General features: G+C 46.4%; 1 protein-coding gene across 1 annotated transcript in view; it reads left to right on the top strand.

The window, feature by feature from the left end:
• Positions 1–14,331, top strand: part of LOC126413119 (uncharacterized) — a 114,992-nt gene that overhangs the window by 57,111 nt on the left and 43,550 nt on the right. Inside the window, exon 5 of the mRNA XM_050083011.1 lies at positions 12,771–13,049. Within this exon, the coding sequence (XP_049938968.1) occupies positions 12,771–13,049 (279 nt within the window). The remainder of the gene's footprint in view (positions 1–12,770; positions 13,050–14,331) is intronic.

Here is a 14,331-nt window from a genome sequence, read left to right as displayed (position 1 = left end):
GCACCAGTGGCCAGCCTGATACCCTCATGGTGTACTGCGTCAAAAATCTTCAGATACGAAGGCCTCGCTGACCCATACACAGTGCATCCATAGTCAAGACGCGACCGGACAAAAGCCCTATAAAACTGCAGCAGACGCGCCCGATCTGCTCCTCAGGACCGACGGCTCAGACACTTCAAAATATTCAGTGCCTTCAGGGCCCGCACCTTGAGGTCTTTAAAGTGCGACAACCACGACAACTTGGAATCAAAAGTGAGGCCCAGGAACCTCACAGTGTCTCTAAAAGGAAGAATGGTGTCCCTCAGACGCAATTCAGGGGAGGTAAAAGGATGTCGAGAACGATTAAAATGAACACACACACATTTGTCTGCAGAAAAGGTAAAACCCGTCTTCGCAGTCCATGCCTCTAATCGCTTTATCGTAAGCTGCAGCTGCCGACTAGCAGTGACAAGACTGGAGGAAGAACAGAAAGAAGAGGCGGTAAGTAAACGGAACAGATTGTGAGCCTCCACCCCACAAGAAGGTCAACTGCAACTGCTTGCAAGTCCATAACGAGAGGTAGCTCAGATGAGTGGTGCATGTCACGGACAAAAACCGCAACACCACCCTTTGCCCTTTCCCCCATCAGATCGTCTTTTCGATACACGGTATAGCCCCGTAAAGAAGAAGCGTCAGTGGCCCGAAAATGTGTCTCTTGGAGACATAAGAACAAGAGGCGCTCTCGTACAAGGAGTTGTAATTCGGCCACATGCGTCCTGAACCCATTCAGGTTCCACTGTAATACGGGAGCCAGTGATAAGGGTGGCTGAACTTTCACCCTGCCTCTGTGCTTTGGAGGAGAGCCCGTACTGGCCGGAGATTTATTCCTGGGGCGAGAATATCGCCCCCGATCGACATCAATGTCCATCAGCTCCGATGGCGACCCAAGGGAGATGTCAGACAGTACGATGGCCTCGCCATCGGACCAACCCTGACTAGTCTCCTCAGGTGGCAAAACTTTCACCTTCGGCGTCTTTTTCTTGGGGGGTCTTAGAATGCAGAACCTTTTCAACAGTTGGAGCTTTACTCGCCTGCGCAGAAGGCGCCATATGGGGAGGGGCAAAAAGTACCTCAATGTCAGCAACCACGGCCTTGTTCGACGTTGTGGGGAGAGCTGTAGGTTGCAAAACAACCACAGCAGCACAAGTGCACTGGCAAACGCAGGTATTGTGCTGACACTAGCAGCCTCAGATTGTGTAGCAACAGTGGCCAACTGTACCGGTTTCTGCAGAGCGGAAGCGAAAGATGTTGTAAACACAGGAGGCTGCATGGCCTTAAAGAGCTTCTTGGCGTCACCATAGGGGATGCGCTTAGATGTTTTGATCTCCGGTACCCGTGGTCTAGGGGTAGCGTCTTTGATTCATAATGAAAACGTCTTCGGTCCCGGGTTCGATCCCCACCACTGCCTAAATTTTGATAAGTAATCAGCATTGGCGGCCGAAGACTTCCGGCATAAGAAGTCAGCCTCATTCTGCCAACGGCCTTGTCAAAGAGGGCGGAGGAGCGGATAGAGGTTCAGGGCACTCTCTTGTCCTAGGGGTGGGAAATTGCCCCTAAAGGCGGAAGAATCAGCAATGATCAACGACATGAGAATGCAGAAGGCAATGCAAACCACTGCATTAAAGACACGTAACGTGTATCCACAGGACATGTGGCCTGTAATTGAAGAAGTGTCACGATGACCTCTCCATTGGCAAAAGATTCCGCAATAGTCCCCCATTCGGATCTCCGGGAGGGGACTGCCAAGGGGGAGGTTACCATGAGAAAAAGATTGAATAATCAACGAAAGGATAACGTTCTACGAGTCGGGGCGTGGAATGTCAGAAGCTTGATCGTGGTAGGGAAACTAGAAAATCTGGAAGGGAAATGCAAAGGCTCAAATGGTTCAAATGGCCCTGAGCACTATGGGACTTAACATCTATGGTCATCAGTCCCCTAGAACTTAGAACTACTTAAACCTAACCAACCCAAGGACATCACACAACACCCAGTCATCACGAGGCAGAGAAAATCCCTGACCCCGCCGGGAATCGAACCCGGGAACCCGGGCGTGGGAAGCGAGAACGCTACCGCACGACCACGAGCTGCGGACTGCAAAGGCTCAATCTAGATATAGTAGGGGTCAGTGAAGTGAAGTGGAAGGAAGACAAGGATTTCTGGTCAGATGAGTATCGCGTAATATCAGCTGCAGCAGAAAATGGTATAACAGGTGTAGGATTCGTTATGAATAGGAAGGTAGGGCAGAGGGTTTGTTACTGTGAACAGTTCAGTGACTGGGTGGTTCTAATCAGAATCGACAGCAGATCAACACCGGCAACGATAGTTCAGGTATACACGCCGACGTCCCAAGCTGAAGATGAACAGATAGAGAAAGTGTATGAGGATACTGAAAGGGTAATTCAGTATGTAAAGGGGGACGAAAATCTAATAGTCATGGGCGACTGGAATGCAGTTGTAGGGGAAGGAGTAGAAGAGGAATGAAAGAGGAGAAAGACTAATTGAGTTCTGTAACAAGTTTCAGCTAGTAATAGCGAATACCCTGTTCAAGAATCACAAGAGGAGGAGGTATACTTGGAAAAGGCCGGGAGATACGGGAAGATTTCAATTAGATTACATCATGGTCAGACAGAGATTCCGAAATCAGATACTGGATTGTAAGGCGTATCCAGGAGCAGATACAGACTCAGATCACAATACAGTAGTGATGAAGAGTAGGCTGAAGTTCAAGACATTAGTCAGAAAGAATCAATACGCAAAGAAGTGGCATACGGAAGTACTACGGAATGACGAGATACGTTTGAAGTTCTCTAACGGTATAGATACAGCTATAAGGAATAGCGCAGTAGGCAGTACAGTTGAAGAGGAATGGACATCTCTAAAAAGGGCCATCACAGAAGTTGGAAAGGAAAACATAGGTACAAAGAAGGTAGCTGCGAAGAAACCATGGGTAACAGAAGAAATACTTCAGTTGATTGATGAAAGGAGGAAGTACAAACATGTTCCGGGAAAATCAGGAATACAGAAATACAAGTCGCTGAGGAATGAAATAAATAGGAAGTGCAGGGAAACTAAGACGAAATGGCTGCAGGAAAAATGTGAAGACATCGAAAAAGATATGATTGTCGGAAGGACAGACTCAGCATACAGGAAAGTCAAAACAACCTTTGGTGACATTAAAAGCAACGGTGGTAACATTAAGAGTGCAACGGGAATTCCACTGTTAAATGCAGAGGAGAGAGCAGATAGGTGGAAAGAATACATTGAAAGCCTCTATGAGGGTGAAGATTTGTCTGATGTGATAGAAGAAGAAACAGGAGTCGATTTAGAAGAGATAGGGGATCCAGTATTAGAATCGGAATTTAAAAGAGTTTTGTAGGACTCACGGTCAAATAAGGCAGAAGGGATAGATAAATTTCCATCAGAATTTCTAAAATCATTGGGGGAAGTGGCAACAAAACGACTATTCACGTTGGTGTGTAGAATATATGAGTCTGGCGATATACCATCTGACTTGCGGAAAAGCATCATCCACACAATTCCGAAGACGGCAAGAGCTGACAAGTGCGAGAATTATCGCACAATCAGCTTAACAGCTCATGCATCGAAGCTGCTTACAAGAATAGTATACAGAAGAATGGAAAAGAAAATTGAGAATGCGCTAGGTGACGATCAGTTTGGCTTTAGGAAAAGTAAAGGGACGAGAGAGGCAAATCTGACGTTGCGGCTAATAATGGAAGCAAGGCTAAAGATAAATCAAGACACTTTCATAGGATTTGTCGACCTGGAAAAAGCGTTCGACAATATAAAATGGTGCAAGCTGTTCGAGATTCCGAAAAAAGTAGGGGTAAGCTACAGGGAGAGACGGGTCATATTGAATATGTACAACAACCAAGAGGGAATAATAAGAGTGGACGATCAAGAACGAAGTGCTCGTATTAAGAAAGGTGTAAGACAAGGCTGTAGCCTTTCGCCCCTACTCTTCAATCTGTACATCGAGGAAGCAATGATGGAAATAAAAGAAAGGTTCAGGAATGGAATTAAAATACAAGGTGAAAGGATATCAATGATACGATTCGCTGATGACATTGCTATCCTGAGTGAAAGTGAAGAAGAATTAAATGATCTGCTGAACGGAATGAACAGTTAATGAGTACACAGTATGGTTTGAGAGTAAATCGGAGAAAGACGAAGGTAATGAGAAGTAGTAGAAATGAGAACAGCGAGAAACTTAATATCAGGATTGATGGTCACGAAGTCAATAAAGTTAAGGAATTCTGCTACCTAGGCAGTAAAATAACCAATGACGGACGGAGCAAGGAGGACATCAAAAGCAGACTCGCTATGGCAAAAAAGGCATATCTGGCCAAGAGAAGTCTACTAATATCAAATATCGGCCTTAATTTGAGGAAGAAATTTCTGTGGATGTACGTCTGGAGTACAGCATTGTGTGGTAGTGAAACATGGACTGTGGGAAAACCGGAACAGAAGAGAATCGAAGCATTTGAGATGTGGCGCTATTGACGAATGTTGAAAATTAGGTGGACTGATAAGGTAAGGAATGAGGAGTTTCTACGCAGAATCGGAGAGGAAAGGAATATGTGGAAAAACTGATAAGGAGAAGGGACAGGATGATAGGACATCTGCTAAGACATGAGGGAATGACTTCCATGGTACTAGAGGGAGCTGTAGGGGGCAAAAACTGTAGAGGAAGACAGAGAATGGAATAATTCAAGCAAATAATTGAGGACGTACGTTGCAAGTGCTACTCTGAGATGAAGAGGTTAGCACAGGAAAGGAATTCGTGGCGGGCCGCATCAAACCAGTCAGTAGACTGACGAAAAAAAAAAAAAAAAAAAAAAAAAAAAAAAAAAAAAAAAAAAAAAGTCTTCCGTTCCTCGAGATATATGGGGCAGACCCGGCTCCAGACAGGGTGACTCCCAGAGCAATTCACGCACTTCACAGGCGATGAACAATCGGCTCCTTCATGGGCAGGCTGACCACATTTACCACAAGTGGCTATCCCATTGCACCCCAGTGTAGTATGCCCAAAGCGCTGACATTTAAAACAGCGCATTGGGTTGGGGAAATATGGCCGTACTGGCAAACGTAAGAAAAAAATGGTTCAAATGGCTCTGAGCATTATGGGACTTAACAGCTGTGGTCATCAGTCCGCTAGAACTTAGAACTACTTAAACCTAACTAACCTAAGGACATCACACACATCCATGCCAGAGGCAGGATTCGAACCTGCGACCGTAGCAAACGTAAGAAACCCGCTTTAACGTGCTCTGGGAGTCTCGGGCAATTGAACGTGAGAATAAACGAGTCGGATTTGACTAGGTCCCCATCAACTCGTTTCATAATATGCTGCACGTCAACAATACCTTCGTCAGCCCACTCAGATTTCAACTCGTCCTTGGGGATATCCACCAAGTGCCTACATGTCACAACACCCTTACTATAGTTCAAAGTGGAGTGGAGCTCGGTCTCGATAGCGTACTCTCCGAGACAGGTTGCTTTCCGAAGAGAAGTGACTTGATGGGAACTAGAAGTTTCAACTAACAGAGTCCCATTGCGCAGTCGCTTCACAGATTTCAGTATTCCTGCAATTCCCTCAAGACCCTTGTGGATGTAAAAGGGAGGAACCCTCTCAAAGCTACCCTCCTTCCGTTTGACAATCAAAAACACATTCTGGTTATCAACATGTGCTCTGTTACTACAGTCTGATAAATCTCTAGTAACACCAGGCGCTGGAGGACTCACAGCACGAAGTCGCTTTTTCGATGGGGTGTGTTTTCCTACCAGTGGCCCACCCAATCCACTGGTAGGGGGAAATGTAGAGGTCGAAGGGTCCATTGTGGTCCCAAGAGCAGCTAGGGAACTAAAGGTCCGCTCAGACAGAGCCCCGCGTGCCTGAGTAAGCCTTATACAACTGGGGTGCGGCAGGTGCCCCAGAGGTTGCCCGCTTCCGACTGTTCCACCCCAACAGCCATGCATCTTATAGGCGCGCAGCACACCGCAAGATTGAGGGGTTTTTATAGAGGTTTACCTTCCTCGCAATCCAGGCGGTCAAGCCAAGATTACCATTCCCTGCAGCACACAACATTCCACCGCCGCGCCATACGGTGGTCGCTGAAGCATGTCCGGGGGCTACGGTGACGACTGGCGGCGCTGACCAGTCCCCAGCTCAGGACACCGGGGTCGCCAAGCCCGTACTCAGCAAATGAATGTTGACCCCCTGGGGGCTACCATCTACTGCCAGGTACTCCATATCAGCGACCTCAGTAGTCATTAGACATCGTGAGAGAGCAGAATGGGGCGCTCCGCGGGGCTTACGGTCTTCGAATGTGGTCAAGTGATTGAGTGTCATTTGTGTCGTACGCCTGTACGCGAGATTTCAGCACTCCTAAACATCCTAGGTCCACTGTTTCCGATGTGATAGTGTAGTGGAAACGTGGATGGACACGTACAGCACAAAAGCGTACAGGCCGACCTCGTCTGTTGACAGACAGAGACCGCCGGCAGTTGAAGAGGATCGTAATGTGTAATGGGCAGACATCTATCCAGACCATTACACAGGAATTCGAAACTGCATCAGGATCCGCTGAAAGTACTATGACAGTTAGGCGGGAGATGAGAAAACTTGGGATTTCATGGTCGAGCGGCTGCTCATAAGCCACACATCGTGCCAGTAAATGCCAAACGACGCCTCGCTTGGTGTAAGGAGCGTATACATTGGATGATTGAACAGTGGGGAAAAAGTTGTGTGGAGTGACGAATCACGGTACACAATATGGTGATCCGATGGCAGGGTGAGGGTATGGCGAATGCCAGGTGAACGGCATCTGCCAGCGTGTGTAGTACCAACAGTAAACTTCGGACGCGGTGGTGTTGCGGTGTGGTCGAGTTTTTCATGGAGGGGCTTGCACCCCTTGTTGTTTTGCGTGGCACTATCACAGCACAGGCCTACTTTGATATTTAAGCACCTTCTGGCTTCCCACTGTTGAAGAGCAATTCGGGGATGGAGATGGCACCTTTCAACACGATCGAGCACCTGTTGATAATACACGGCCTGTGGCGGAATGGTTAGACGACAATAACCTTCCTGTAATGACCTGGCCTGCACGGAGTCCTGACCTGAATCGTATAGAACACCTTTGGGATGTTTTGGAAGGCCGACTTCGTGCCAGACATCACCGACCGACATCGATACCTCTCCTAAGAGCAGCGCTCCGTTTAGAGTGGGCTGCCATTCCTCAAGAAATCTTCCAGCACCTGATTGAACGTATGCCTGCGAGAGTGGAATCTGTGATCAAGGCTATGGGTGGTTCAACACCATAATGAATTGCAGCATTACCGATGGAGGACGCCACGAACTTGTAAGTGATTTTCAGCCAGGTGTCCGGATACTTTTGATCACATAGTGTATAGTTCGATGACTCATCAAGCCAAGTTAAAATTTAATAAGGATGGCTTGTGTTGTGACCTCAAGAACATCCTACAGAGACCCATTTAGGGAACTAGGGATACTCACTATTGCTTCCCAATACAGTTCTTTCAAAACAGATTTGTCATTAAAAATATATCTCTTTTTCAAACTAACATCTTAGTTCATGCAATCAATATCAGAAATAAGAATAATCTTCACAAAGATTTAAAATCACTTACTTTGGTCCAGAAAGCTGTCCATTTTCAGTAACACTTGTTTTCAATAACTTGCCAGTATCCATAAAAAGTTAAACTTGAAGTAACGATCAGATTAAGAAGAATATAAAGGATTATTGGAGTCAGCTTCTTCTACTCCTTTACTAGAACCAATATGTAACTAATAACATCAAATAATACGCTTCTGTACAGATCCAGTGCGGTCATGCGATCATTGTAAACATGAATTGTAAATTGATTTTCCTATTTGATGATGCATGTCCACTATAGCCTAAGAATTGTCTTATGCACCTAAGTATATTGAAAATTTACATGTTTCGTGACAAGTTATTTACGACGTTTTAAATGAATTTTAACTTATTTCACATCCATGAGGGCCATTTCACTTGGGATCTGTAGAAGGTACATTAGCATATTTATTGTGCATTTTTTTTCTGACGTGCCCTGCATCCTGTAGTATCTTCCCACTTTGGAACATCTGCATCGAACAATACATATAATCTAATATGAGGGGTGTTCAATAAATCGTGCAACACATTTTTTTCTCGGCCAATGTCGGTTGAAAAATATGGAATTTGCTGTGGTGCATCGTGGAGTTTTCCCACTTTATGAAGTTCTAATAAGTGAGGGCGTTATACGTAGCCTTTAAAATGGTGTCCGTAATGGAGGTACGTTAAAAACCGAATGGTATCGCTGAGTTTCTTTTGGCGGAAAACCAGAGCATCGCAGACATTCGAAGGCGCTTGCAGAATGTCTTCCAAGTCCTGGCAGTGAATAAAAGTTCGGTGAGTCGTTGAGAGCGGCGTCTGTCATCACAATAAGGTCGGATAAACCTGCCTGATGTCATGCGTGCCAGCCGGCCGCACAGAGCTGTGACTCCTGCAATGCTGGAACGTGTGGACACTCTCATTCGTGGTGATCGACAAATCATATTCAAACACATGCCACCTAGCAAAAGGCGATATATATCAGTGAAGGACCATCTGTGTAGAATTGCTATCGCATATGAAGTTGATCATGACGGTTTTTGTCTAACATCGTCACAACCTATGAAACATGACTTCATTGCTTCGCACCAGAAACAAAACGGCAATCCATGGAGTTGTGCCACACCCTCAGCTGGTAATGTCATGGCGACGGTCTTCTGAGACTATGAAGAGGTTATTTTATTTTATGTTCTCCTTCACGGTGCAACGATCAACTTCGAAGTGTATTGTGCTACATCATGAAATTGGAGAAACGACTTCAGTGTGTTCGTTGCCACAAAAATGCAAACGAATTTCTTCTTATGCATCATAGCACAAGGCCTCACACAAGTCTGCGTACCTGAGAGGAGCTCACTAAATTTCACTGGACGGTTCTTCCTCGTCCAACCTACAGCCTGGATTTCGAACCTTTCGACTTCCGTCTGTTTGCCCTATTGAAGGATCCATGCAGTACGTGGTTGATGGAGAGGTTACTGATGCAGCAAGACGTTGGCTCTGACACCGACCAGAAGGTGGTACCAAGCGGGTCTACAGGTCCTTCCAGACGAAAGGCCTTTGTGTGGACCGAGCGAGGTGGCGCAGTGGTTAGCACACTGGACTCGCGTTCGGGAGGACGACGGTTCAATCCCGTCTCCGGCCATCCTGATTTAGGTTTTCCGTGATTTCCCTAAATCGCTTCAGGCAAATGCCGGGATGGTTCCTTTGAAATGGCACGGCCGATTTCCTTCCCCATCCTTCCCTAACCCGAGCTTGCGCTCCGTCTCTAATGACCTCGTTGTCGACGGGACGTCAAACACTAATCTCCTCCTCCTCCTTTGTGTGGAACGGAGAATACGTTGAAAAATATGGATTTGTAGTCAAAAAAGTGGGGAATAATAATATGTATTGGAATCCTGAATAGAAATGTGTTGGTTTAGTTATTGTACCACCCTCATAAGTAGGAGATGGGTGGCTCATTGAGTGGTGCAGTTACATGTGTCTCTAGGACAGTGGTAACTGCCAGTGTTTTCTTCCTGATTACAGAGTGGCCAGTTTCCTACTAGAAAGGCGCAATAGATTCCGGTCTTTGCAATAAAACAAAGGTGTCACGAATGTTTTGGTTTTATTTCTCCGTGCTTAATGACCCGAAATGCTCTCAGGGAAAATTAGCAGAAGAGAAATGTAGACACCTCATCATACTGTTACGGCATTGGGTCGAGCGAGCCACGACTGCTAGTTAGAACATTCCGTATCGGGTACTGCAGTACTGCAAACCTCACCATCCTACACTTTGCAAACTGCCATACAATGAGCCAGATTGGTACACACTGAGCCTGAAGCAGCTATTTTTACGCCCCACTCTTTGTCACAACAGCTTCCACCGGAGTAGTGTATCTGGGCTTTGAGCCCAGCGGAGGATCACTTTCACAAGGGACTCGCCTCTCATCACCTGGAGTTAGACCTGTCCGGTTTTGACGTCACACAGGGTGCTGGCACCATGCTGTGCTACTCGTCGGTCCTTTCTTGGATGCCGGTCTCGGCACTGATACAGCCTCTGCGCCATCCAGCGGTCCCCACGGTATGTATCTGCTATTAGACGCAGCCACAGGCCTGGTAGCGCCAGTCAGATGGGTCGATTGCCCCTACCTACAAGTTTTATGATAGGCACATAAGCTTCAAAAACCACAAGCGAGATTTTCATATCCTCTTGCTCGCTACACACAAGCTGTTATTCCTAGAGAAAAACGGAAAATGACCTTTTTACAAGATATTTAATGTAGTTCAATTTGGTACTAGGATACGTTTTCGCTGGAGCCCACGGTTTTCGAGTTTTTCAAGAAAAACGCGTTTAAAAATCACTTTTGTATGTTTTCCTTGAATAATTCGAAAACTACGGCATCTAACAAAAATGTACCCCAATACAATTTAGCTACATCAAATTTCCTACAAAAAGGACCTGTTCTTTTTTGTATGGCTAATACAAAAGTATAGTGAGTGAGAGAATATGAAAACCTCGCATGTGGCATTTGAAGGTGATGCAGATTGCATAAAACCCGTGGGTAAGGGCAGCAGAATCATCTTGTGTGTGTGTGTGTGTGTGTGTGTGTGTGTGTGTGTGTATGTGTGTGTGGATCAGAATCGACCTGCCAACTGCTTAGCTGGTATAGAGAAACAACATATGAAGCAAATCTGGAGGTCATGGATAGGATTTCAACCAACTACTCCAGAATACAAAACCAGTGTCTCATCATGGCATCACCTTGCTGATTGTCATTCTCAATAATGAGATCGACTGAGTTGCAGTAAACCTTTGTAGAGAGCACGGTATTTTATAAGCACGAGGGTTGACAGAGTAGCCTGTGGTGGTTGTTATGCTCTTCAGTCTGAAGACTGGTTTGATACAACTGCCCACGCTAGGCTATCCTGCGCAATTCATCTCTGCAGAACTACTGCAATGTACATCCACTTGAACCTGCTTACTGACGTCCAGCCCTGGTCTCCCTCTCCCTCGCACCTTGCTTCACTGCCAAACTGGCTATTTCTTGAGGCTTCTCAATATGTTCTCTCAACAGACCCTGCAACACTACATCAAATTATTCTTAAAGCTATGTGTATTTTGTATTATACATGCTATTAGGAACCTGTAATTGGATGACCTTATATGCACATGGCCAGAATAGGCAAGCTTAATATATATCAGTAATTACGATTAGAAATCAACAAAACGTTATCTGTAAATTTTTGTAATTTGTTCATTACTTGTTCTTATATACTTTCTTTTAATTCTTCTTCTTCTTCAGCCAGCCTACTTTCTCCTGCCTTGGCCATTGCTTACGTAAGAATGTGTAATTCATCGTTAATAATAGTTGCATTAACCCGCCAGGTTAGCCGAGAGCGCTAATGCGCTACTTCCTGGACTGGTAGGCGCGCCAACAACGTATCGATTCCGCCCGGCGGATTAACGACGAGGGCCGGTATGCCTGCCACCCTGGATGTGGTTTTTAGGCGGTTTTCCACATCCCCCTAGGTGAATACCGGGCTGATCCCCATGTCTGCCTCAGTTACACGACACGCAGAGATTTGAAACACGTTCGCACTATTTCATGATTTACACTAGATGCAGACAGTAGGGGTATACTGATTGCGTCCCCGGGGGTATGTGGTGGCGGAAGGAAGGGCATTCGGCCACCCCTTCAAACTAACCATGCAAAATCCGATTGTAACAACGCTGGCCCTGCCGAAATTGCGGACAAAGGCACAAGTGAACGAACAATTGAATTAATTGGAAATGGTGTATGAGTGTTTTTTTAAGAGTAATAGGCCTAATCACCATTTTCACAGCTGACAAACCAGAGGCTCTGTAATAGGATTACCGGGGCGGGTGACGTGGTCGGGTTTGTAGAGCGTGGCTGGGTAGTATTTTCTGTAACTACTTGTAATGGTTTCCAGAATCACTGCTTGCTACTGAGCAATCCTGAATCATTTTCTATACATCTGGAGATTACTAATCGTAGCAAACGTTTCCAGTGCCTGCAGCTATTATTTCACTACGAAGTCCGACATCCAAATTCGAATAAAACTGGCGGACATTTAATAATAAATATTCACGAGGTTGCAAATTAGAAACTGGGAGCCTGTTACCCCAGTAGCAGAGTATGAGTCTACATATCTTCATTTTCGAATAATTTCGTTTATCGACGTAATTCTTCTTCTCAATCAGAGAGGGAGAGTTATAACGCCTTCTTTTAGTCAAATTGGGTCATAAATTTCTTTTATCCGTAATAAGATGGTACTTCGTCTCTTTTCCATTTCTATTGAAAGTGTAACGTATCCGCTCGGCGTTTTTGTTGTTTCTATAAAACAATTTTTGTTTTTTAATTTTCTTTTAATGTGTATCATTAAGTTACATAATTTTTAGAATTACACATTTTACACACTGTTATAAGTAAAATACCTTGCGACTAAACTTAATCTCGTAGAGTACAGATTCCGATGTCCTGTTCAGCAAGTGTGTTCTGTCCTTAGTTTGGCCACACTTCGGCCAGTAACGCAGTGTGGCGACTCAGAGGATGGGTACAGGTGACGCGTGTCTTTCCGCAGCCCACCGTCATCTTCATGCCGCCGAACCAGTGGGTATCGCTGGCTCGCCATTCTCCGGAGGGCCGACTGCGCTCGGCCATGCAGCACGTGCGTGTGAGTGTGACAGGAGGCGCCGCTCTGAGCGCGGAGACGCAGGCGTGGGTGGAGGCGCGCACGGGCCGGACGATGACGCAGTGGTACGGCCAGACGGAGGCCTTCCCGCTGTGCAACGTGCTCCTCAGACCCCACGCGCCGCCACCTGGCTCCGTGGGTCGAATCAATGCCGGGCTGCAAGCCAAGGTACAGCGCTCAGTCGCCACGTTTCTTAGGACGTCGCTTAACATTACTTACACCGAGACCTCCAGACGTCAGACGTCAGGTCGGTACCAAACGCTATATATCGAGACATTAGCGACCAAAACTCCGATGTAGTTTGTGCCGTGCGCTGTCGTCCAGGAGAACGTGCCTAAAAGGTAAGTAATACACTACTGGCCGTTAAAATTGCTACACCACGAAGATGACGTGCTACAGACGCGAAATTTAACCGACAGGAAGAAGATGCTGTGATATGCAAATGATTAGAATTTCAGAGTATTCACACAAGGTTGGCGCCGGTGGCGACACCTACAACGTGCTGACACGAGGAAAGTTTCCAACCGACTTCTCATACACAAACAGCAGTTGACCGGCGTTGCCTGGTGAAAAGTTGTTGTGATGCATCGTGTAAGGAGGAGAAATGCGTACCATCACGTTTCCGACATTGATAAAGGTCGGATTGTAGCCTATCGCGATTGCGGTTTATCGTATCAAGACATCGCTGCTCGCGTTGGTCGAGATCCAATGACTGTTAGCAGAATTTGGAATCGGTGGGTTCAGGATGGTAATACGGAACGCCGTGCTGCATCTCAACGGCCTTGTATCACTAAGCAGTCGAGATGACAGGCATCTTATCCGCATTGCTGTAACGGATCGTGCAGCCACGTCTCGATCCCTGAGTCAACAGATGGGGACGTCTGCAAGAAAACAACCATCTGCACGAACAGGTCGACGACGATTGCAGCAGCATGGTCTATCAGCTCGGAGACCATGGCTGCGGTTACCCTTGACGCTGCATCACAGACAGGAGCGCCTGCGATGGTGTACTCAACAACGAACCTGCGTGCACGAATGGCAAACTGTCATTTTTTCGGATGAATCCAGGTTCTGTTTCCAGCATCATGATGGTCGCATCCGTGTTTGGCGACATCGCGGTGAACACTCATTGGAGGCGTGTATTCGCCATCGCCATACTGGCGTGTCACTCGGCGTGATGGTATGGGGTGCCATTGGTTACACGTCTCGGTCACCTCTTGTTCGCATTGACGGCACTTTGAACAGTGGACGTTAAATTTCAGCCCGTGGCTCTACCCTTCATTCGATCCCTGCGAAACCCTATATTTCAGCAGGATAGTGCACGACCGCATGTTAAAGGTCCTTTACGGGCCTTTCTGGATACAGAAAATGTTCGATTGCTTCCCTGGCCAGCACATTCCCCAGATCTCTCACCAATTGAAAACGTCTGGTCAGTGGTGACCGAGCTACT

The sequence above is a fragment of the Schistocerca serialis genome, chromosome 7 (genome assembly GCF_023864345.2).
Source record: "Schistocerca serialis cubense isolate TAMUIC-IGC-003099 chromosome 7, iqSchSeri2.2, whole genome shotgun sequence".
In the NCBI taxonomy this organism is placed as follows: domain Eukaryota; kingdom Metazoa; phylum Arthropoda; class Insecta; order Orthoptera; family Acrididae; genus Schistocerca; species Schistocerca serialis.
This window is presented reverse-complemented; position numbering and strand designations above follow the sequence as displayed.